This window comes from Salvelinus fontinalis, chromosome 21 (assembly GCF_029448725.1).
Source record: "Salvelinus fontinalis isolate EN_2023a chromosome 21, ASM2944872v1, whole genome shotgun sequence".
In the NCBI taxonomy this organism is placed as follows: Eukaryota; Metazoa; Chordata; class Actinopteri; order Salmoniformes; family Salmonidae; genus Salvelinus; species Salvelinus fontinalis.
In genome coordinates this window covers 22,750,247-22,773,032 of record NC_074685.1, presented here as the reverse complement: position 1 = coordinate 22,773,032, position 22,786 = coordinate 22,750,247, and the positions used below count along the sequence as shown (strand labels likewise).

At 43.9% G+C, this 22,786-nt stretch overlaps 1 protein-coding gene across 4 annotated transcripts in view; it reads right to left on the bottom strand.

The window, feature by feature from the left end:
* Positions 1–22,786, bottom strand: part of LOC129818464 (regulator of G-protein signaling 3-like) — a 229,817-nt gene that overhangs the window by 191,149 nt on the left and 15,882 nt on the right. For 2 of the 4 annotated variants that reach the window (XM_055874372.1, XM_055874371.1), the window contains exon 2: positions 11,543–11,610. In XM_055874372.1, coding sequence (XP_055730347.1) covers positions 11,543–11,557 — 15 coding nt within the window. In that variant the 5' untranslated portion in view covers positions 11,558–11,610. Of the gene's footprint in view, positions 1–1,445; positions 2,165–11,542; positions 12,062–22,786 lie in introns of those variants that run through there. The other 2 variants (XM_055874368.1, XM_055874370.1) reach the window with 2 other exon arrangements.

Below are 22,786 nucleotides of genomic sequence, written 5' to 3'. Positions count from 1 at the left end.
AGAGACTTAGCTATTGAAATGAGTTGTACAAGAGTGTATTTATGTAACGCGTAGGAGTGTGTGAGTGTGTGTGTGTGGAGTCGTGACCTGTTGTCCTGTGAGATGCACATTGTGTGGGTGCATGGGTGTGTGCATGCGCGTGTGTGTGAGAGACCAAGCTTTCTCTCTGTGTGGTTTTGCCTCAACAATCTCATGAGACACTATCTATGAGAGCCCACAGCTATGAGTCAACCCACTGTCTGTCTGTCTGTCTTCTGTGTGCTTCTGCTCTGTTTGATGCCTCTCCAGCCTGTAAACCCGGTGTGCCTCAGTGATTGCACTACTAACGTACACACAGACACACACATGCACACACACTACAGGACTAAAGCAAAATAACAATTCTCTCCCATCCACTAACAGGTATGTTTGTGAGCTGAACTCCACAACACTATAACTCCAGGAAGACATTCCCAGTCCGTTGAGCAAGGCCTTATCTGGGTCACTGTGTTTTGGTGACAACATGTCTAGGCTGGCGGAAAAACATAACTCTCTGCCAGCCCAGCATTGTGTCCATGTCAACACACTGTACTGACGCGATGCCATGCAAACTCCAATCACTGATCGCAAACTGTTAGATAAGAAACGTTTGTGCTAAGTCTATAAGCCATAAGCTTGAGACTGATTTGTAAGTGAGGATGAGAGACTCCAGACTTTGGGTGTAATTGTTAGTCTGTAGCACAGTCTCAATTTTCTCCCTTTCTCTCTCTTTCTCCATCAGATTGCCTCTGGATAAATAATGCAGATGGCGGAGACCTCATTCTTCTGTCTCTCTCAGGAAACAGGGAACACACTTTCATCCACTCGTTTTTACACTGGTTTCCTCATCATCACTTCCCTTCCACGTTAGATACTGTAGGAGTGAGCTTTCCAATGGCAAACACTCCAATGGCAAAGTAAAGCCTAAAGCCGCAAATATAAATTCCATAACTCTGCTATCTATCTATCTCTTACTGTTCCGGTGCCTTAATCCAATTGCACTATACAAAAAAATCTATATACTTTCCCAACCAATTGAATGGTCTGCTTCCTACATCATTGCTTTCATCTTTCTGTTCCCTTGTCATTTTAAAATGTTCATGCTTTCTAACGTATTCTCTTTGTCTGTGTTTGTCTGTCTCTCCAAAAGAGCCGGCTACACACAGAACCCTATCTGAACACCCATCCCTCCTCCTCTCCCCCTCTTCTTCCATTCTCCCACTACCCCATTCTCTGCACTTCCATTCGCACACCCTCCTACCGCACTCCCTGTCCTCTCCCTCTCTTCTCACTCGCACACTTACCTGACACTCTCCCCCCATTTGTCACACCCCTATGCACAACACACTTCTATCTCTCCCTCTATCCCCCTTCCCTCCCTCCCACCCTCCCTTTCTTTCTCCAGTTGATTATCTAAGGGGACAGACCTGAGGCAGTCTAGCGGCGATGCAGACCCTACACAGCCCGTGGATGGTATGCATGACTCCAGGCTCCTCCTGAAGACAGACACACTGTGGATGCTCCTCTGTCGACAGTCCTGGATGGTCCTCTCCTTGGATGTTCCTCTAGAGTTCCTCTGTTCTTCTTTATACTCAGAGTAAGATCTCCTAAACACAATGGTCTGTATGGTCCTTTGGGTTCTCCCGACTCTGTATGTGCTCTTCAATGTGTTATGTATGGTCCCCAATCTGACTCCTGTCCACTCTGGATGATCCTCTGTGTGTGGTTGTCTAGTTAGGGTCCTCTATGGAATAGTCCAGTCAGTATGGTCTGTGTTGATTGCTGTCCTTTATGAGGCAACCACTAGGTATGGTCCTATCTGCATGGTCAACATGCAGTCAATAAGATGCACTGGAAACCGTTCTCTGTATGTGGTCAGTGCAGTCACCAATTAGATCCTCTATTAAATATTCTAATGCTCCGGGTGCGATACTCCAAGCCCTATGTATGGGTCCTCAGAATGCTATGTATGGGTCCTCGCAACACCGTGAGTCCTCCTAGCGCTGTCCAGTCTTCTCTGATCTGAGTGAGTCCGTGTGTGGGGGCTGGCGTCGCGGAGGCGAGACTGGTGCTGCGTTGGCCTGCTCCAGCCACACTGCACTTGGCATGGCCGCTCATGGGAACTCCGCTCTGGAGAAGAATGGGAGGAAGTGCTCCCTCACCCCCCCTCCTCACGCTCCTCTCTTTTGCCTCCCCCCCACCTCGAGCCCTGTCCGGGCCAGCCTGTTTGTGTGCCTACCCTCGATAAGCCCAGAACAACTTCCTGAGCCAGCGGTACAGAGCTGAGAGAGAGAGGTGAGACAGACTGCTCACACACACAAATGTGTTATCATACTGTAGAAGTGGAAGCGAGAGAAGAGCAATGTGAGAATGAATGCTTTTGCATACATAATATGTATGTTATGCATACGGAGGTAGGAGGGAGTCTGTAGACACTCAATCACAGGCATGTATTATAAATACAGTAGATATACTCCTGTGTGTTTATGAGCGTCCCCCTTTGGCACATTCACCCACATGCACTAACAAGAAACATCCACTGTGTGCAGCCCCCTGTTGTGCAACTCTTACAATGGAAGACAGAACACACTGCTGATGAATGGTTGAAAGCAGCAGGAGGCAGTCTGCAACCTTACACATACCTCTCACCTCGCAATTTTTCTGCAAATCTCTCTTTTTCACACACACAGTCAGTTTTCACACCTAGACACACTCTCTGGAGACCTCCCTCCGCGCTCTCTAAACTATTTTACAGCAGTCTCACACCAGACACCATCATGTTTGTTATGTTTGGTTCTTTCAATATTTCCTCTCCTTTTCCTTTCAATTTTCCCTGTGCAGAAATTCAGGTCTGTGAATGTGCTACTCCGGCAAACCCCTTTCCAGTTATCAAAACACTCTTTTATTTTTGTTTTTGATTGGCTACGGCATGAGAGCCGGAAACAGGAGGGCTATGAAATCTATGTAAAATAACAACAAACATCGCTCGGCTCGGCCAGAAAACTGGCAAATGTAACCCCAGAGCGACCTCATTAATTCTTAACATGTCTCCGTTCCATTTATCCTTTAGTGGCTGGCTCACTGGAGGTTTACAGAGTCACAGAAAAGGAGAGGCCAAAGAGTAACCCATAGTGGGCTCTCTCCACAATGCTAACAGGCTGACAGAAAAGGCCATTCAAGTCCTTACATCCCCTCTACTGGGCATTTAGGGGGACTTTTCCCTGTTCTCCTTTTTAAGGGGGGAAGGTTACCCTTCAATCGCACACAAAAACATGTGAGAGCTCTTTCTCTTCCTTTTCTATCCTTCTGTTCAGCTCTAAACAGGCAGAAGGATGGATTAGAGGGAGAGAGAGAAAGAGAAGGAGAGAGAGAAAGAGAGAGAGAGAGGCAAGTGTTTGTAACTCCGTCTTTGAGCCAGACAAGACGAACGGAGCGGCTCATCTTTGGAGTGTGGGATCTTCCGACAGTCAGCGTCTCTCTGGCTCACCTGACTATTGGAGGCATCAAAGACAGTCAGCGTCTCTCTGCCTGACTTGAGTAGAGGAGGCATGAAAGACAGGCAGCGTCTCTCTGACTGACCTGACTAGAGGAGGCATCAAAGACAGACAGCTTCCACTCCACTGGGCAGCCAGGACCAAGGCCAGGGGCAGGATTAGACTGGGGTTATTTTGTAGGTCTAGGGCCAAGGCCAAGGATAGGACTAGGTTCAGGGTTAGGACTGGGATTATTTTATAGGGGTTGGACTAGGGCCATGGATTGGGGATAGGACTAGGCCCAGCCCCAGGGCAGAGACTTGGACCAAGGTCATGACTTAGGCTAGGGCAGGGGTTAGTTCTTGGACTAGGATTGGGGCCATGGGCTGTGGCTGTGGTTAAAAACAGGACTATAGGACTAGGACTGTGTTGGTTCCAGGGCTGGTGCCTGGACTGGAGCCACTGCAGAGCTAAGAAACCCAACAAAATGAACAACCTTTCTCTCCCCCTCATCCTCATCATCTCTCTGCATCCAGAGCAACAGGACAGTGTCACTCCCAGTTCTCAGGATATGGAGAGAGAGGAAAGTAATACCAGCCGACAAGCACTTGCTGTCATGTCAGGGAAACTTTTTGTCAGCTCAATCAGCATTAATATTCATTCCCTGTGTCTGGTCTATCTGTGGGATGGACCACTGGTGATGTGTTGCTCTGTCCATTCAGGTTAAGTGCTGCGAGATGTTAATATGGCAGTGGAGGGGTTGGGCTCGCCACTCCATGGAAAAGGGCTTAGTTGCGTTGGACACAACTCACAGAGACAGAGAAAGCTGACAGAACCTAAGCCTAGGCTGTGATGAAGAAAAACATAACTGGAAAGAACAGGAGTGAGTGTAAGTGTGAAATAAAACAAAACTAGTTTTGGTTTGAATTAGATTTATGACACATGAGCAATATGATGTGTCTGCAGTGTGGGTTTGATTGAATCTGATTCCTGGAGTATGCATAGATATCAGTATCCCAGGAGCCCTTCGAAACCCCTTCAAACTGTTTAAACGAGTACTGTCAACCATTTGTAGACATTATGACATTTAGTGAACAGGTAAAGAGTTCTCCGAAGACGCCCACACACTGAGAGAGAGAGAGAGAGAGAGAGAGAGAGAGAGAGAGAGAGAGAGAGAGAGAGAGAGAGAGAGAGAGAGAGAGAGAGAGAGAGAGAGAGAGAAGAGAGAGAGGAGAGAGAGAGAGAGAGAGAGAGAGAGGAGAGAGAGAGAGAGAGAGATGAGAGAGAGAGAGAGAGAGAGAGAGAGAGAGAGAGAGAGAGAGAGAGAGAGAGAGAGAGAGAGAGAGAGAGAGAGAGGAGAGAGGAGAGAGAGAGGAGAGAGAGAGAGAGAGAGAGAGAGAGAGAAGAGAGAGAGAGAGAGAGAAGAGAGAAGAGAGAGAGAGAGAGAGAGAGAGAGAGGAGAGAGAGAGAGAGAGAGAGAGAGAGAGAGAGAGAGAGAGAGAGAGAGAGAGAGAGAGCGCAGAACAGGAACATACTGTAAGGAAAACCACGGACAAATCAGGGAAAAGCCTGGAAAAGCAGAAATCCCAACAGTTCCACATTCAGCCTGTGAATGTTCTTTGACCTTCTTTAACTCGGTCTCAGGAGAACACCCCACACAGACCGCTCACATCAGAGAACAAGAAAGAGGGAGAGAAAGGGAGGAGAACGCTCATAAATGGATGTAAACGTCTGTCATTTAGCACTGCATTACAGAAGCTTCCTGTTCCTCTTCATAGCCTCTCTTCAAATGCACACTTCAAACAACTGTTTGTTGCAGAACCACGGTTGTGATCCAACAGTAATCATTTAGAGCAAATGAATGAGAAAAAGTTTATGTGAATTTGTCGCTTGAAATTATTGTGTGCAACCAGAACCAGCAACAGATTTCGGTGTAGCTAGTGAATCAATAAGCAACAGTGGAAAATGTTGCTGATAGGGGCGTTTCTAGGGTACCAGTGAGGATTTCCTACACTGGACAACTTGTTACAGCTGTTGATAAGTCATTGATAGAATATTTTGGTGTCTCATTCTTACACTGGTGAAGACAGTTGTGCCTGGATCCAAGTTGGATCTAATATCCCTAGAGAATTGAGGTTGATCCTCTGTTGTTGTCTGCTTTATTTACAGCAGAGTCTTGTCGTTAGATTTAACAGAGAGAGAGCATCAAGGTAATGTGTTCATGTTTCATATATTTTTGTGCTCTAGATTGGACACATAAGCTGTGTTCGAATACTCATACTAACCACACTAACCGTACTATTTGTGACGTAAATTGAGTATGTAGTGTGCATATTGGTCATAGTTAGTATGCCAAAACCTCCCGGATGTCATACTACATTTGCCAAAATACAAAGTACATCGCCCATTCTCACTTCGTGTTGAACGCAGAATGAGGGAGAGCTCGATTTTGTCGTTTTGAACTGCTAGCTACTAGCGGGGTTTTCTTGAGGGCTTGAACGCAGATCGTTACGCAGTTAGCCATTGCGGCTGGAACTACGGATTGTCCCGGGTTTGTGGCTATCTAGGTCCCTGCTGTTTGTTGTTTTCAATCTTCCCTGTGACCTGCCCTGTCTGGAACTGTGAGGAGTAACAGCGTAACCTACGTTGCTACCATGACAAAGACCAAAGCTGGCAGGAGTACCGTTGAGGACAGTGGTGTCTCTCTACCACAGGTAAAGGATCTTTTAAGCAAACAAACAGAGTTCTACAGGCAGTTGTTACAACAAGAAAATAGCTTCAAGTGTTTGGTCCAAATACTGGTGGATTCAACTAATGAAAGAATGGACGACCTGACCAGAGAGGTCCAGGACCTGAAGAACAGTTCTCCCAGGGTCAGCTCGATGAGTTGAAACAAAAGAACGGCAGATGACAGCAATCTGTAGGTCATTGAGAGAGGACATCAGTTCTGTGTGTGAATCTATGATAACAATGATGGATAAATCAGATTATCTTGAGGGACAATCAAGGTGGAACAACATGGTTGTGGACAGAATTGCAGAATCTCCACGAGACCTGGATGGAGTCTGAGGACAAAGGGAGGGAAATTATCTCAGAGAAATTGAAGATGGACCACAGGAAAATTGAGATGGAGTGCGCCCACAAGACTGGAAAATCCACCACCGGCCCAGGTCACAGGCCCAGACCAATAGTGGTCAAGTTCCTGAAGTTCAAGGACAAGGTAGCTGTTCTGGAAAGAGCCAAGAACTTGAGAGGAACGTATATCTTCCTCAAGGAGGACTATCATGAAGCTATGCGCCAGAAAAGGAAAGAACTTATCCCAGCCATGAAAGCTGCCATAGCACGTAGAGACATTGCTTACATCTGCTATGACAGGCCCATTATCCACCCTCCCTATGACAGGCTCGTTGTCCACCCTCCCTATGACAGGCTCGTTGTCCACCCTCCCTATGACAGGCTCATTATCCACCCCCCCTCACAGAGGTCTGGAAGAGATGAGAGAGCCAAGCCTATGGGTTCGTAACTTCAACCCCGCAGCACACACACACACACACACACACACACACACACCAATTGATTCATGGACTGTTGGATGTATATTTTTTGCTCTTGCTTTTTTTGCTCTTTTCAGTATTATGTCTATATCTGAAAGCTACCCAGGAAAGAGCTGAAAATTGCCCATATTAATATACATGCATGTAGCCTTAGAAATAAGGTTAATGAAATCAATAACTTGCTAGCATCAGGTAATATTCATATATTAGCCATTCTGAGAGGAATTGTTGACTTGCAAAAAGCTGGAAAGGGTTACAAAAGTGTCTCTAAAAGCCTTGATGTTCATCAGTCCACGGTAAGACAAATTGTCTATATATGGAGAAAGTTCAGCACTGTTGCTACTCTCCCTAGGAGTTGCCGTCCTGCAAAGATGACTGCAAGAGCACAGTGCAGAATGCTCAATAAAGTTAAGAAGAATCCTAGAGTGTCAGCTAAAGACTTACAGAAATCTCTGGAACATTCTAACATCTCTGTTGACAAGTCTACGATACGGAAAACACTAAACAAGAACGGTGTTCATGGGAGGACACTACGGAAGAAGCCACTGCTGTCCCAAAACAATATTGCTGCACGTCTAAAGTTTTACAAAAGTGCACCTGGATGTTCCACAGTACTACTGACCAAATATTCTGTGGACAGATGAAACTACAGTTGAGTTGTTTGGAAGGAACACACAACACTATGTGTAGAGAAAAAAAGGCACATGCTATGCTGCCTCAGGGCCTGGACAGCTTGCTATCATTGACGGAAAAATTAATTCCCAAGTTTATCAAGACATTTTGCAGGAGAATGTTAGGCAATCTATCTGCCAATTGAAGCTCAACAGAAGTTGGGTGATGCAACAGGACAACGACCCAAAACACAGAAGTAAATCAACAACAGAATGGCTTCAACAGAAGAAAATACGCCTTCTGGAGTGGCCCAGTCAGAGTCCTGACCTCAACCCAATTGAGATGCTGTGGCATGACCTCAAGAGAGCAGTTCACACCAGACATCCCAAGAATATTGCTGAACTGAAACTGTTTTGTAAAGAGTAATGGTCCAAAATTCCTGCTGACCATTGTGAAAGTCTGATCCGCAACTACAGAAAACATTTGGTTGAGGTTATTGCTGCAAAAGGAGGGTCAACCAGTTATTAAATCCAAGGGTTCACATACCTTTTCCACCTTGCATTGTGAATGTTTACACGGTGTGTTCAATAAAGACATAAAAACCTAGAATTGTTTGTGTGTTATTAGTTTAAGCAGACTGTGCTTGTCTATTGTTTTGACCTAGATGAAGATCAGATCAAATTTTATGACCAATTTATGAAGAAATCCAGGTATTTCCAAAGGGTTCACATACTTTTTCTTGCCACTGTAATTATGACAAATGTTAAGAAAATGTTGAGCAATGTAATTAAGTAATGAGTTTTCAAATAAGTTACATTACGCTCTATGTTCGCTGAATATTTGTTGGCTACGCTAGCCTTACGAACCACATAGCATATCATTACAGAAGTTACTTGTATGTACCGATATGTTAGCTAGCTACCTAACGTTAGTTGGCTACTAATGCATCGAAAGATGTCTTGAATTATTAGTAAAAATATATATATATATATATATATATATATAACAAAAATCGAACTTGCCAGTATATTAACCATATGCTATTTAACTTACTACCCAACGTTTATTGACTTGATTATTCACGTCATTCTTAGCTTAGCTAAGTGGTATAGTCGTTGTGCATTCTCAATGGACATTGTTAATGAAGTCGTAAGATGTCTAGCTAGTAATTTGTTATGCTAACAAGCTAGCAAGAAGGTGCATAGCAACAGTATCAACTTACGGTAACACAGGCGAAGCACTAGTACACTCAACTGAAAGGATACCGAACTAATAGTATATAGTACGTAGTATATAGCATATATTCATTAAGTATGTAGTATGTTAGTATGGGTATTCGAACACAGCTCTAGTGTACTGTTGTCTAGGATAGACTATTGCGCTACACCATTCCTTGTAATAATTGTGGGTATAATGATAAAACAATGACATGGCCTAGTGGGCTTATTCACAATATGACCAGGTAATGAAATAACATGACAAATACATTTTGTTTCCATGTTACACCTTCAATTTCAAACAATACAAGGGGCTTGAACTAGCTTACTTGAATTTGGAGCTCAAAAATCTAAGTACTGGAATAGGCCATTATTGAAGCCAATTTATCAGTTATCCTGCTCCCTCATAATTATCTGTGATTTCATTTTTGAGCTGTTTTGGTGAGATTATAAAAACAGCTGTGGTGAGTTTCAAATGGTGAGACTAATGCTACCGCTAATAATGGCTTTGTTATGTGTGCCTTTGTCGGCCACATGGGCCACAGAAAAATCTCCATGCATCCAGTCTATTCAGTCAAGGAAAGGTCCACATTATTCTCACATTTTAGAATGTAATAATAATAATTGTTATATCACTGCATTGGCAAGGCCTAAAAAATAATCATTCTTAAAGTGGTAATAGCCTACTTTTTTAAAACTTTTTTTGCATGCTTTTTTGTTAGGGGAAGTCTATATTAGGTCCTATTTGTACAATTATATAAATTATACAATTGTATGATATTGAGGTTGTTGAACATTACAATGAAGTGCTTGAGAAAGTCCCTGAAAGTCCTTGAATTTGACTTGCCAATGTCTTTATGAACCCTGCTTTAAGGATGTGTAATCCTAGGCCTATGAGTTATGGGCAATTTGCATATTCACTTTTTTTTCTCTAAGTAGACATGAAAATATTTTATTTTGTTTCAAACCATTTTCAAATGATGATCCTAATGTCACACATTGGCCCCATTTATAGATACACTTAAATGCAGATAGCATAAGAAACTGCTGCAAGCACCATAACAGCACTTGAGCATGTGTTTTAAATTCATCATTAAGTGAAGAGGGTCACAAACACTCTGTACTCTCCCTCTTTCTCTCTACATTTCCCTCTCTACTCTCACTATCTCTATATCCCTCTCTACATCTCCCTCTCTCTAGCTCCCTCTCTTTATCTCCCTCTCTTTATCTCCCTCTCTACTCTCACTATCTCTATATCCCTCTCTACATCTCCCTCTCTCTAGCTCCCTCTCTTTATCTCCCTCTCTACTCTCACTCTCTCTATATCCCTCTACATCTCCCTCTCTCTATCTCCCTCTCTTTATCCCCCTCTCTTTATCTCCCTCTCAACTCTCCCTCTCAACTCTCCCTCTCTCTAGCTCCCTCTACACACTTTCTCTTTATCTCCCTATCTCCCTCGAAAAACTCTCCCTCTCTACTCTCCCTCCCTTTATCTCCCCCTCTACACACTCTCTTTATCTCCCTCTCAACTCTTTCTCTCTCTCCCTCTCAACATCTCCCTCTCAATATCTCCCTATCTCTCTCCCCATCTCCCTCTCAACTCACCCTCCCAATTCTCCCTCTCTCCATTTCCCTCTCAACTCTCCCTATCTCCCTCTCAACTCTCCCTCTCAACTCTCCCTATCTCCCTCTCAACTCTCCCTCTCAACTCTCCCATTGGCCCCATTATTTATATATAGACTTAAATGCAGATAGCATGAGAAACTGCTGTGAGCATTATAACAGCACTTGAGCATGTGTTTTATATGCATCATTAAGTGAAGACGGTCACAAACATGCTGTACTCTTCCTCTTTCTCTTTACTCTCCCTCTCTCAATCTCCCTCTCAACTCACCCTCACAATTCTCCCTCTCCCTATCTTCCTCTCTACTCTGCCTGCCTTTATCTCCCTCTCAACTCTCCCCATGTCCCTCTCAACTTACCCTCTCAATTCTCCCTCTCAACATCTGCCTCTCAATTCTCCCCCTCTCTCTATCTGCCTCTCAACTCTCCCTCTCTTCATCTCCTGCTCTCTAAGAACATGGTCAAAGAATGACCATCATAAATGACAAACTGGGCATTCTCTCTCTCTCTCTCAACATCAACAACAATCTTCTCTTCTCAATATGACTCACATGCATGCGACCAATTACAACATTACACTACTTGTCTGTCATTGCATGTGTATGCTTCTATTTACAAGTCCATGGTAACTCTGTGCAACACGGGATTACATACTTCACAACATTCTGGCATTTTCTTAACATCGGCACACAAAGAATAGCTATGAATAATGCACACACACAAACACATGCATGCAAACACACTCACACATACTCACAAAAAAAATGTATGTTATATTTTTGAGCTCTTTCGTATTGTCCGTTTATGATGATTCCTCAAAAATGTGAAATGTGATGAAAAAAGAGAGACTAGCACACACACACACACACACACACACACACACACACACACACACACACACACACACACACACACACACACACACACACACACACACGCACACACACTATTTTAACCACAGCTCCATGTCTCAAACAGATACCCAGACATACAGTACATAAAGACACAAGACACACAGAGAGAAAGTTCTATAAGAGTCACTCACCGTTAAGCATTGCATATTCTCAGGGCTTGTGGTCTCGGGGGCAGCACCATGGTTTGACAATGGAGCCTCTGAAAGAAATACAAAAGAGTCACAGGCTGAGACACTGCCTTTAGAGAACATCTCTGCCTCTCTGTCTCTGGACCTTCAGGGCACCAACAGGGGAACTTGCTCTTATTCTCAACAAGATGCCACCAACAAAACGCCTCAATATATTGCAGATGCAAGATAAAGTCCCAAATTTGAGGCTGCCAAAAACAATGGCAATATGTTGCAGCCAAAAGTCTCTGTACGTTACAAGGCAATGTATGAAGCCTGTCCTGGGCTGCCTTGGTGTGTGTTGTCAGTTAGGACCCCTCTAAGAAGGCACAAACAGAACTTTCAACTCTGGGTAACTCCGCTAAGGTGTGAGGTTGCGCCCAACTAGCCAAGAGAGGAGAAGAACACAAGAGAGGGAGGGAGGGGATAAAAAAAAGAACTTCCCTCTCACTCCATTATCTCTCCTTCGAGGGCTCCTGTGAGGTTACCATGGAGATTGGGCCTCGCCCCCAATGTCCTTTTAACCATTCCTCATAAAGGCATCATTCAGCTGGCCCACAATGCTGATGCCTGCTCCCCCTCCCTCCTTTCCTCCATCCCTCCTTTCTGCCCTCCCTCCCTCCCTCACTCTCTATACTTAGAGCTGCAACTCTCTCTCCCTGCCTCTCTCTCTCTTTCCTTATACACAGAGCTGTATCTCTCTCCCTGCCTCTCACTCTCTTTCCTTATACACAAAGCTGTATCTCTCTCCCTGCCTCTCTCTCTCTTTCCTTATACACAGAGCTGTATCTCTCTCCCTACCTCTCTCTCTCTTTCCTTATACACAAAGCTGTATCTCTCTCCCTGCCTCTCTCGCTCTTTCCTTATACACAAAGCTGTATCTCTCTCCCTGCCTCTCTCTCGCTCTTTCCTTATACACAGAGCTGTATCTCTCTCCCCCAAGTCACTCTATGCGGAAATACACTCTCTCTTATTTTCTTATGCTCTTTGCCATTCTCGCTCTTTCCTGCTCTATATTTCATTATCTCTCTCCCGCTCTCTCCCTCTCTTGTTCCTCATGCAGATGGTGAGATTTGATTTCAAACTCATCCACCCCATGGAAACACCCCCCTCTTCTACCCAGCATTACGCTAGCCTCGTGAGGAGTTATCATAATCGCATTAGCACAGACACACACATCCATTAAACACAGAAGCGTGCACACACACACACTGCCCTGCGACAATTAGTTCTCCTACAGCCCTGTCGTTCACCCTGAGGACATTCTCCCATCCCGCAGGCGGGTTGCAGGGGTAACAGGGCGAAGTTCAAGCAGGAGTCTAAGAGTTTCGTCACTTTAATCCCAACTCAGAGGGGCCCCAGAGAGCCAACCTGCACATCCATCGGCCCTTTGTCTGGATGACCATTAATCACACAGAGTGAAGGGATACACACACACACACACACACCTACTGGCAGAAGACTATCCGCCAGCGTAACAACACACCAGGAACAGCCTCTAAACAGAGAGGGGGGCACTGAAGAAATGGAGAGAATGTACGAGATAGAGACAGAGAGAGAGAGAGAGAGGAGGGAAAAAACTAGGGGAGACAGAAATAAAGAGAAAAAGGAGTTGGAGAGTAAATGAGAGTCAAGGAGAGAGTGAGAGTGGCCGTGAGAGACAAAGAGAGAGGGAGAGAGTGAGAGATGTGTAAGGAGGAATGAATAGTGTTGGCCATTGGCCACAGTCAATCAGTCTTGCCACAGCGCTGTCGGGCCATAAAACACCTCTCTCTCTCCCCCCAAGTATCGTGGAAGCACTCCTCACTCTCTTGACATCCTGGCCCTCCTGTCACACTCCAAACAAATAAACAATTGATGGAGAGAACGAGAGAATATTCACTCCATCAGGCAGACTTCTCTCTCAGTCGTTTAAGATCACCTCAAGCATGAGGCCATAATGGTAGTGCTGGCCACCAAAACACACATTGCCTTGGGTGTCAATGGGAGAGATGGGGTGTTGAAAACCCTGTGACACTCACACAATGATAAGTAGCTGATGAGGTGTCATGGATCGAAAGAGCCCTGGATCATGAAGTGCAGTAGCGTATATTTCAGTGGTAGACATAGCAGATGATTTTTGTCTACTAATATGGCTGAAAACATAAATGCTATGGCTGAACCATAGAGGAATGTTAAATTATGTTTAAATTCAATTAAAAATATTCTGAAAACTAAACAGGATGTAACTGAGATTGTGATTGAATCTCTCTCTCTCTCATTGGCATCAATGGTTGGTTGCCACTTTTGGAAATACATTGGATTTTTTTTAAAGTCATGAACTTAAAGTTTATTTTTATTTATTTTATTTCATCTTTATTTAACCAGGTAGGCAATTTGAGAACACGTTCTCATTTACAATTGCGACCTGGCCAAGATAAAGCAAAGCAGTTCGACACATACAACAACACAGCAACAATACAACAAACATACAGTCAATAATACAGTAGAAGAATAAGTCTATATGCAATGTGAGCAAGTGAGGTGAGATAAGGGAGGTGAAGGCAAAAAAAAGGCCATGGTGGCAAAGTAAATACAATATAGCAAGTAAAACACTGGAATGGTTGATTTGCAGTGGAAGAATGTGCAAAGTCGAGATAGAAATAATGGGGTGCAAAGGAGCAAAATAAATAAATAAATAAATACAGTAGGGAAAGAAGTAGTTGTTTGGGCTAAATTATAGATGGGCTATGTACAGGTGCAGTAATCTATGAGCTGCTCTGACAGCTGGTGCTTAAAGCTAGTGGGGGAGATAAGTGTTTCCAGTTTCAGAGATTTTTGTAGTTCGTTCCAGTTATTGGCAGCAGAGAACTGGAAGGAGAGGTGGCCAAAGGAAGAGTTGGTTTTGGGGGTGACCAGAGAGATATACCTGCTGGAGCGCGTGCTACAGGTGGGTGCTGCTATGGTGACCAGCGAGCTGAGATAAGGGGGGACTTTACCTAGCAGGGTCTTGTAGATGACCTGGAGCCAGTGGGTTTGGCGACGAGTATGAAGCGAGGGCCAGCCAACAAGAGTGTACAGGTTGCAGTGGTGGGTAGTATATGGGGCTTTGGTGACAAAACGGATGGCACTGTGATAGACTGCATCCAATTTATTGAGTAGGGTATTGGAGGCTATTTTGTAAATGACATCACCGAAGTCGAGGATTGGTAGGATGGTCAGTTTTACAAGGGTATGTTTGGCAGCATGAGTGAAGGATGCTTTGTTGCGGAATAGGAAGCCAATTATAGATTTAACTTTGGATTGGAGATGTTTGATGTGAGTCTGGAAGGAGAGTTTACAGTCTAACCAGACACCTAGGTATTTGTAGTTGTCCACATATTCTAAGTCAGAGCCATCCAGAGTAGTGATGTTGGACAGGCGGACAGGTGCATACAGCGATCGGTTGAAGAGCATGCATTTAGTTTTACTTGTATTTAAGAGCAATTGGAGGCCACGGAAGGAGAGTTGTATGGCATTGAAGCTCGCCTGGAGGGTAGTTAGCACAGTGTCCAAAGAAGGGCCAGAAGTATACAGAATGGTGTCGTCTGCGTAGAGGTGGATCAGAGACTCACCAGCAGCAAGAGCGACATCATTGATGTATACAGAGAAGAGAGTCGGTCCAAGAATTGAACCCTGTGGCACCCCCATAGAGACTGCCAGAGGCCCGGACAACAGACCCTCCGATTTGACACACTGAACTCTATCAGAGAAGTAGTTGGTGAACCAGGCGAGGCAATCATTTGAGAAACCAAGGCTGTCGAGTCTCCGATGAGGATGTGGTGATTGACAGAGTCGAAAGCCTTGGCCAGGTCAATGAATACGGCTGCACAGCATTGTTTCTTATCGATGGCGGTTAAGATATCGTTTAGGACCTTGAGCGTGGCTGAGGTGCACCCATGACCAGCTCTGAAACCAGATTGCATAGCGGAGAAGGTATGGTGGGATTCAAAATGGTTGGTAATCTGTTTGTTGACTTGGCGTTCAATGACCTTAGAAAGGCAGGGTAGGATAGATATAGGTCTATAGCAGTTTGGGTCAAGAATGTCCCGCCCTTTGAAGAGGGGGATGACCGCAGCTGCTTTCCAATCTTTGGGAATCTCAGACGACACGAAAGAGAGGTTGAACAGGCTAGTAATAGGGGTGGCAACAATTTCAGCAGATAATTTTAGAAAGAAAGGGTTCAGATTATTTAGCCCGGCTGATTTGTAGAGGTCCCGATTTTGCAGCTCTTTCAGAACATCAGCTGACTGGATTTGGGAGAAGGAGAAATGGGGAAAGTTTGGGCGAGTAGCTGTGGGGGGTGCAGTTCTGTTGACCGGAGTAGGGTTAGCCAGGTGGAAAGCATGGCCAGCCTTAGAAAAATGCTTATTGAAATTCTCAATTATAGTGGATTTGTCAGTGGTGACAGTGTTTCCTATCTTCAGTGCAGTGGGCAGCTGGGAGGAGATGTTCTTATTCTCCATGGACTTTACAGTGTCCCAGAACGTTTTGAGTTTGTGTTGCAGGAAGCAAATTTCTGCTTAAAAAAGCTAGCCTTGGCTTTTCTAACTGCCTGTGTATATTGGTTTCTAACTTCCCTGAAAAGTTGCATATCACGGGGGCTGTTCGATGCTAATGCAGAACGCCATAGGATGTTTTTGTGTTGGTTAAGGGCAGTCAGGTCTGGAGAGAACCAAGGGCTATATCTGTTCCTGGTTCTAAATTTCTTGAATGGGGCATGCTTATTTAAGATGGTGAGGAAGGCATTTTTTTAAATAACCAGGCATCCTCTACTGACGGGATGAGATCAATATCCTTCCAGGATACCCCGGCCAGGTCGATTAAAAAGGCCTGCACGCTGAAGTGTTTCAGGGAGCGTTTGACAGTGATGAGTGGAGGTCGTTTGACCGGATAGTAGGACAGAACTCTGCAGGCTATCTTTGCAGTAGATTGCAACACCACCCCCTTTGGCTGTTCTATCTTGTCTGAAAACGGACCTCCCGGGTGGCGCAGTGGTCTAGGGCACTGCATCGCAGTGCTAGCTGCGCCACCAGAGTCTCTGGGTTCGCGCCCAGGCTCTGTCGCAGCCGGCCGCAACCGGGAGGTCCGTGGGGCGACGCACAATTGGCATAGCGTCGTCCGGGTTAGGGAGGGTTTGGCCGGTAGGGATATCCTTGTCTCAGTATGTAAAAAAAAAAAATGTAATAAAATGTATGTAATATGTAAAATGTAATAAAATGTATGTAATAAAATGTATGCACTCTACTGTAAGTCGCTCTGGATAAGAGCGTCTGCTAAATGACTAAAATGTAAATGTAAAATGTCTAGAACAGAGAGTAAAAGGACATTTCTGGGAGCGATAAAATAGCTTCAAGGAATAATGTACAGACAAAGATATGGTAGGATGTGAATACAGTGGAGGTAAACCTAGGTATTGAGTAATGATGAGAGAGATATTGTCTCTAGAAACATCATTGAAACCAGGTGATGTCATCGCATATGTGGGTGGTGGAACTGAAAGGTTGGATATGGTATAGTGATCTGGGCTAGAGGCTCTACAATGAAATAAGCCAATAAACACTAACCAGAACAGCAATGGACAAGGCATATTTACATTAAGGAGAGGCATGCTTAATCGAGTGATCATAAGGGTCCAGTGAGTAGAGGTTGGTTGGGGTCACGGCGATCCAGACAGCTGGCCGGGTAGCTGGCTATCGGTAGCAAGATAGCATAGGATGGAGGTCTATTTTTAGTCACCTCGTGCGTTTCCGTCGGTAGATTAGTGGGGTTCCGTGTGGTAGAGGGGATCAATCCAATTGGCAAAATAGATATAGTGACCCAAGAAAAATTGTCCGATATACTTATTCAGATAGCAGCCGATAAGACAGCTAACGATTAGCGGGCCCCAGATGAGCGTTCAGGTAACAGAGGTGCCAGTTGGATAACTCCCTCGGGCAGATAGCGTCGGTAGTCAGTCGTGAAGGCCTGGTGGGGCTCCGGAATGGCAGTAAAACGGGTCCGGATAGGTGATTGTAGCCCAGGAGTGGCTGATGGAACTCTTCAGCTGGCTAGCTCCGGAATAATTGATGTTTGCTCTGGGATCGACGTAAGCCAATAGTTACACGAGTAGCAGCTAGCTAGCTGCGAAATCAAGGTGTAAATGTCCAGAGCTTGCGGTTGAAATCCGGGGATATGGAGAAAAATAGGTCCGGTATGTTCTGGTCTGATTCGCGTTCTACAAAAGTGCCGATAGATTATCGAGCTAAAGGGATAGCTGATGACCACAAACCGTGGTTAGCTGAAATACTAACGTTAGCCAGTAAACTGGCTAGCTTCTGGGTAGCTTCAGGTTAGCTTCTGGCTAGCTTCAGGTTAGCTTCTGGCTAGCTTCTGGTTAGCTTCTGGCTAGCTTCTATTGTGGATTTTCAGATTTGAGGTAAATAATATTTTTTTTTGTAATTGGTGAGGCAGGTTGCAGGAAAGCGTTTTGAAGTTGAGTTTTTGGAAAAGAAAATATATAAAAGATATGCGAAGAAAGGTGTAAATATATATATATATACGGGACACGACAAGACGAGGACAAAAGGACGTCTGACTGCTATGCCATCTTGGAAGACTCGTTGTTGTGTGTTGTTTATATGTGTTGTTTATATGTTGAATGTTTACCTTTGAAACACAATGTCTTCAACATTGTGCACTATCAAAACAAAAACAATAGGCTGGGCAATATCTCCTACTGGAGAGTTGATCTATCTACAGTTATTCATTTGGTCTCCCATCCAGTGTTTCAACAAAGCACAGCTTAGCTTTGATATTTGTCACTGACTACTACCAATGTGCTATCATGAGAATAATTATTGAGAAATCTCTTAATAACTAAATATATGCACTGTTACTATCAAAGTCATTCAAAAGGGGTAGATTCAACAAAGCAAATTAAATGTATCCATACATTATCAATCATATATCATCAATGATGGTATTTAGGCCTGTATAGCATTTGGGAAGTCATTAACCTCTACACAATCGGTGGGTCCCCCACAGGACGGTTGAGCTAACGTAGGCTAATGTGATTAGCATGAGGTTGTAAGTAACAAGAACATTTCCCAGGACATAGACATATCTTATATTGTCAGAAAGCTTCAATTCTTGTTAATCTAACTGCACTGTCCAATTTACAGTAGCTATTACAGTGAAAGAATACCATGCTATTGTTTGAGGAGAGTGCACAGTTATGCACTTGAAAAGTTATTAATAAACCAATTAGGCACATTTGGGCAGTCTTGATGCAACATTTTGAACAGAAATGCAATGGTTCATTGGATCAGTTTAAAACTTTGCACATGCGCTGCTGCCATCTAGTGGCCAAAATCTAAATTGCACCTGGGCTGGAATAATACATTATGGCCTTTTTTTTGCATTTCAAAGATGATGGTACAAAAAAAATACAAAAAAACTCGTTTTATCTTTGTATTATCTTTTACCAGATCTATTGTGTTATATTCTCCCACATTTATTTCACATTTCCACAAACCTCAAAGTGTTTCCTTTCAAATGGTCTCAAGAATATGCATATCCTTGCTTCAGGTCCTGAGCTACAGGCAGTTAGATTTGGGTATGTAATTTTAGGCGAACATTTTAAAAAAAGGGGCGGATCCTGAAGAGGTGTTAACAGCTATTGTTCCAATTCAATCCAGGGTTTAACAAAAAACAGACAATACATTTAGTTCTAGGGTTTCAAGCTTTGGTTGAATTCAAATATAATCTTCAAGTTAATCATAAATTGAATTTTCACCTCCATCTTAACCAGAAATGTAAGTGAAAGATTAGGACTAAATTAAATCAAACTTTAATTAGATTAGATTTAGTCTTATTCTTCAACTTTGATTGTTGGTTGAGATGGAGACGTGAATCTAACGTATAAATTATTAATTTGTAGACAAACTGGATATTGAACACAACCAAATATCAACATTTGTAGGAGATTTGTATCTTCTGCTTGAATTGTCCATCTGTGCCACTGACTTATTTTATATTTAACCTTTATTTAACTTGGCAAGTCATTTAAGAACATAGTCTTATTTACAATGATGGCCTAGGAACAGTGGGTTAACTGCCTTGTTCAGGGGCAGGATGACAGATTGATTACCTTGTCAGCTCGGGGATTTGATTTAGCAACCATTCGGTTACTGGCCCAACGCTCTAACCACTAGGCTACCTGCCACGCCTTAGTCTGGCTTTAAGTCCAGTTTGTCTATCCTTTTTCCACGATTTACAATTTGTCTACAATTCACAATTTGTCTACAATTCACAATTTGTCTACAATTCACAATTTGTCTACAATTCACAATTGCTATAATATTATGTGCAGAATCTCAAACAGCATTGATCACTTGCACATGTACTTTTAATGTAATCTCAACTGCAATCCAAGTCATTTGGTTGTGCTATTAGATGGATAACACATTAAGTTGTTATAAATACAAAATATATGACAATGTAATCCAATTTGAACTTTGTTGTGAATTTAAATGGTTGAAAACGCTCTGATAACTTATTTAGATGACAACTAAACCAAAAATCAGATATTGCTTTTCCATTGGAATTTGGTTGGGCTTTTAGATGGTCGAAAGCATAGCGATATGGAGTTCAACAAACTTCTGGCTGTGTTTTTGTGTGGGTGATTAAAGGTTGAAAATTCATTGATCAACATCTCAACTAAATATGACCCAAATTTTCACGTTGAAAAAGGCAGATCAAAGCTATTTTTTTTATGTGGCTGTGAATTGGAGCGGTGGGTAGAGCATCTTTTGGGCATTTGAAAAGGACCCATTGTCACACTTGATCACATCTAACCATCAAGGAATGCTACCTCTAACAGAAGAGGTCAGAGCAGAGGCTGCGAGAGTGAGAGTGAGAGAGCGAGAGCGAGAGAGAGAGAGAGAGAGAGAGAGAGAGAGAGAGAGAGAGAGAGAGAGAGAGAGAGAGAGAGAGAGAGAGAGAGAGAGAGAGAGAGAGAGAGAGAGAGAGAGAGAGAGAGAGGTAACGCTTACTGACGCGTTACCATTGAAAGAAGTCATATTACCAGGATGTGACTGGTGAGCCCTGTGTACTGGGTAAATCAAGGGACAATAGGACATTTAAACAAGCAGGCAAACGCAGAGACATGGAATGAAACAGTATTGTCCCCGAAGCCCACAGCTATATGCCAGAGAGTGGAGGAGAAAAAAAGGAAAGCACACACACACACACACACACACACACACACACACACACACACACACACACACACACACACACACACACACACACACACACACACACACACACACACACACACACACACACACACACACACACACACACACACAAAGTGATGGTCGGGATGAAATTACATCTTGTTATGGTTGGGTTAACTGCACAAAAACAGCCCACTGTGAGCAAAAGCAGGGGAGCTGAAAGCGACTCAAAGACGATGACACCACCCAGCGCTAACAGATATGAACACAATGTAGCAGAGTACTACAGACAGACAGGCAGGATTGCTGCTCAGCCAAACTGAGGGTGACTGACTCAGTTCGGGGACATTTAGGGCGACTGGGCAGACAGTAGCCGTTGTGATTGGCAGATGTCTTATTTCCTGTTTCTGCCGGGGGCCAATCTGCCCATGGGGATTATGAGTCACGTCAATCAATCTGTTGGTCATCCCACTGTCTCAGTCTGTGACATGGAGGGTTTGAGTGGGTTGGTTTAAACACAGGGAGAATAGGGTGATAATGACATAAAGGTGAATTGATTTAACATACTGTACCGTATTAATGTGATATCATAAATATTGTAAGATGGCACCACCTTGATGCCATGAAATGAATCCAATAACAATGCATACAGGCCTTAACATTGTATTGTAAAAAGGGACAGCTGAAAGTAAGAAAATGTAACACAGGTAAAAACAGATTTTAAAAAAGGACCAAATGAGAGTGATAAAAAGACAAAAAAAATGAGGGGAAGGGAGTGGGAAAGGGAGAGAGCCCAAGTAAGCAGTCTTGGGTTCGGTGTCTCACTCCCTTGGCACAAGGACATGACGTCATCACCAACAGGCTTTCAGCTTTTGACGAGCCCCAGACTGACTCCATTGAAATGTTGGGGGAACATATCAAATAAAATAACATTTTATTCTTCACATGCTTCATAAACAACAGGTGCGGACTAACAGTGAAATGCTTACTTACGGCCCTTACCAACAACGCAGAGAGAAAGAAAATTGAGAAATAATAGAAAAGTAAAACACGTAATAATAAAAGTAGTAATAGATGATTAACGATAACTTAGTACCAGTCAATGTTCAAGGGTATGAGATCATTGAGGTAGATATGTATGACGCTACAAGCTTGGCACACCTGTATTTGGGGAGCTTCTCTCATTCCTCTCTGCAGATCCTCGCAAGATCAGTCAGGTTGGATGGTGTGCATAGCTGTACAGCTATTTTCAGGTCTCACCAGTGATGTTTGATTGGGTTCAATTCCGGGCTCTGGCTGGGCCAATGAAGGACATTCAGAGACTTGTTCCAAAGCCACTCCCGTATTGTCTTGGCTTAGGGTTGTTGTCCTGTTGGAAGGTGAACCTTCGTCCCAGTCTGAGGTCCTGAGCACACTGCGCCCCAATTTTATGTAATAGTCTTGTCTCATCGCTACAACTCCCGTACAGACTCGGGAGATGCGAAGGTCGAGAGGCATGCATCCTCTGAAACACGACCCAACCAAGCTGCACCGTTTCGTGACACAATGCTGTGACCCGAAAACCAGCCACAACAATGTGTCGGAGGAAACACTGTACACCTGGCGACCGTGTCAGCGTGCATACACCAAGCCCGCCATAGGAATCATTAGAGCGTGATGGGACAAGTACATCCCTGCCGGCCAGGATCTCTAGTTGTACAGCTAGCAACTCTGATGCAGTGACATAGACCACTGCGCCACTCGGGAGGCACGTTCAACTTTCTCTCGATCCTGACTAGTCTCCCAGTCCCTGCCGCTGAAAAACATCCCCACAGCATGATGTTGCCAACATCATGCTTCACCGTAGGGATGGCGCCAAGTTTCCTCCAGACGTGACACTTGGCATTCAAGCCAAAGAGTTCAATCTTCGTTTCATCAGACCAGAGAATCTTGTTTCTAATTGTCTGAGAGTCTTTAGGTGCTGTTTGAT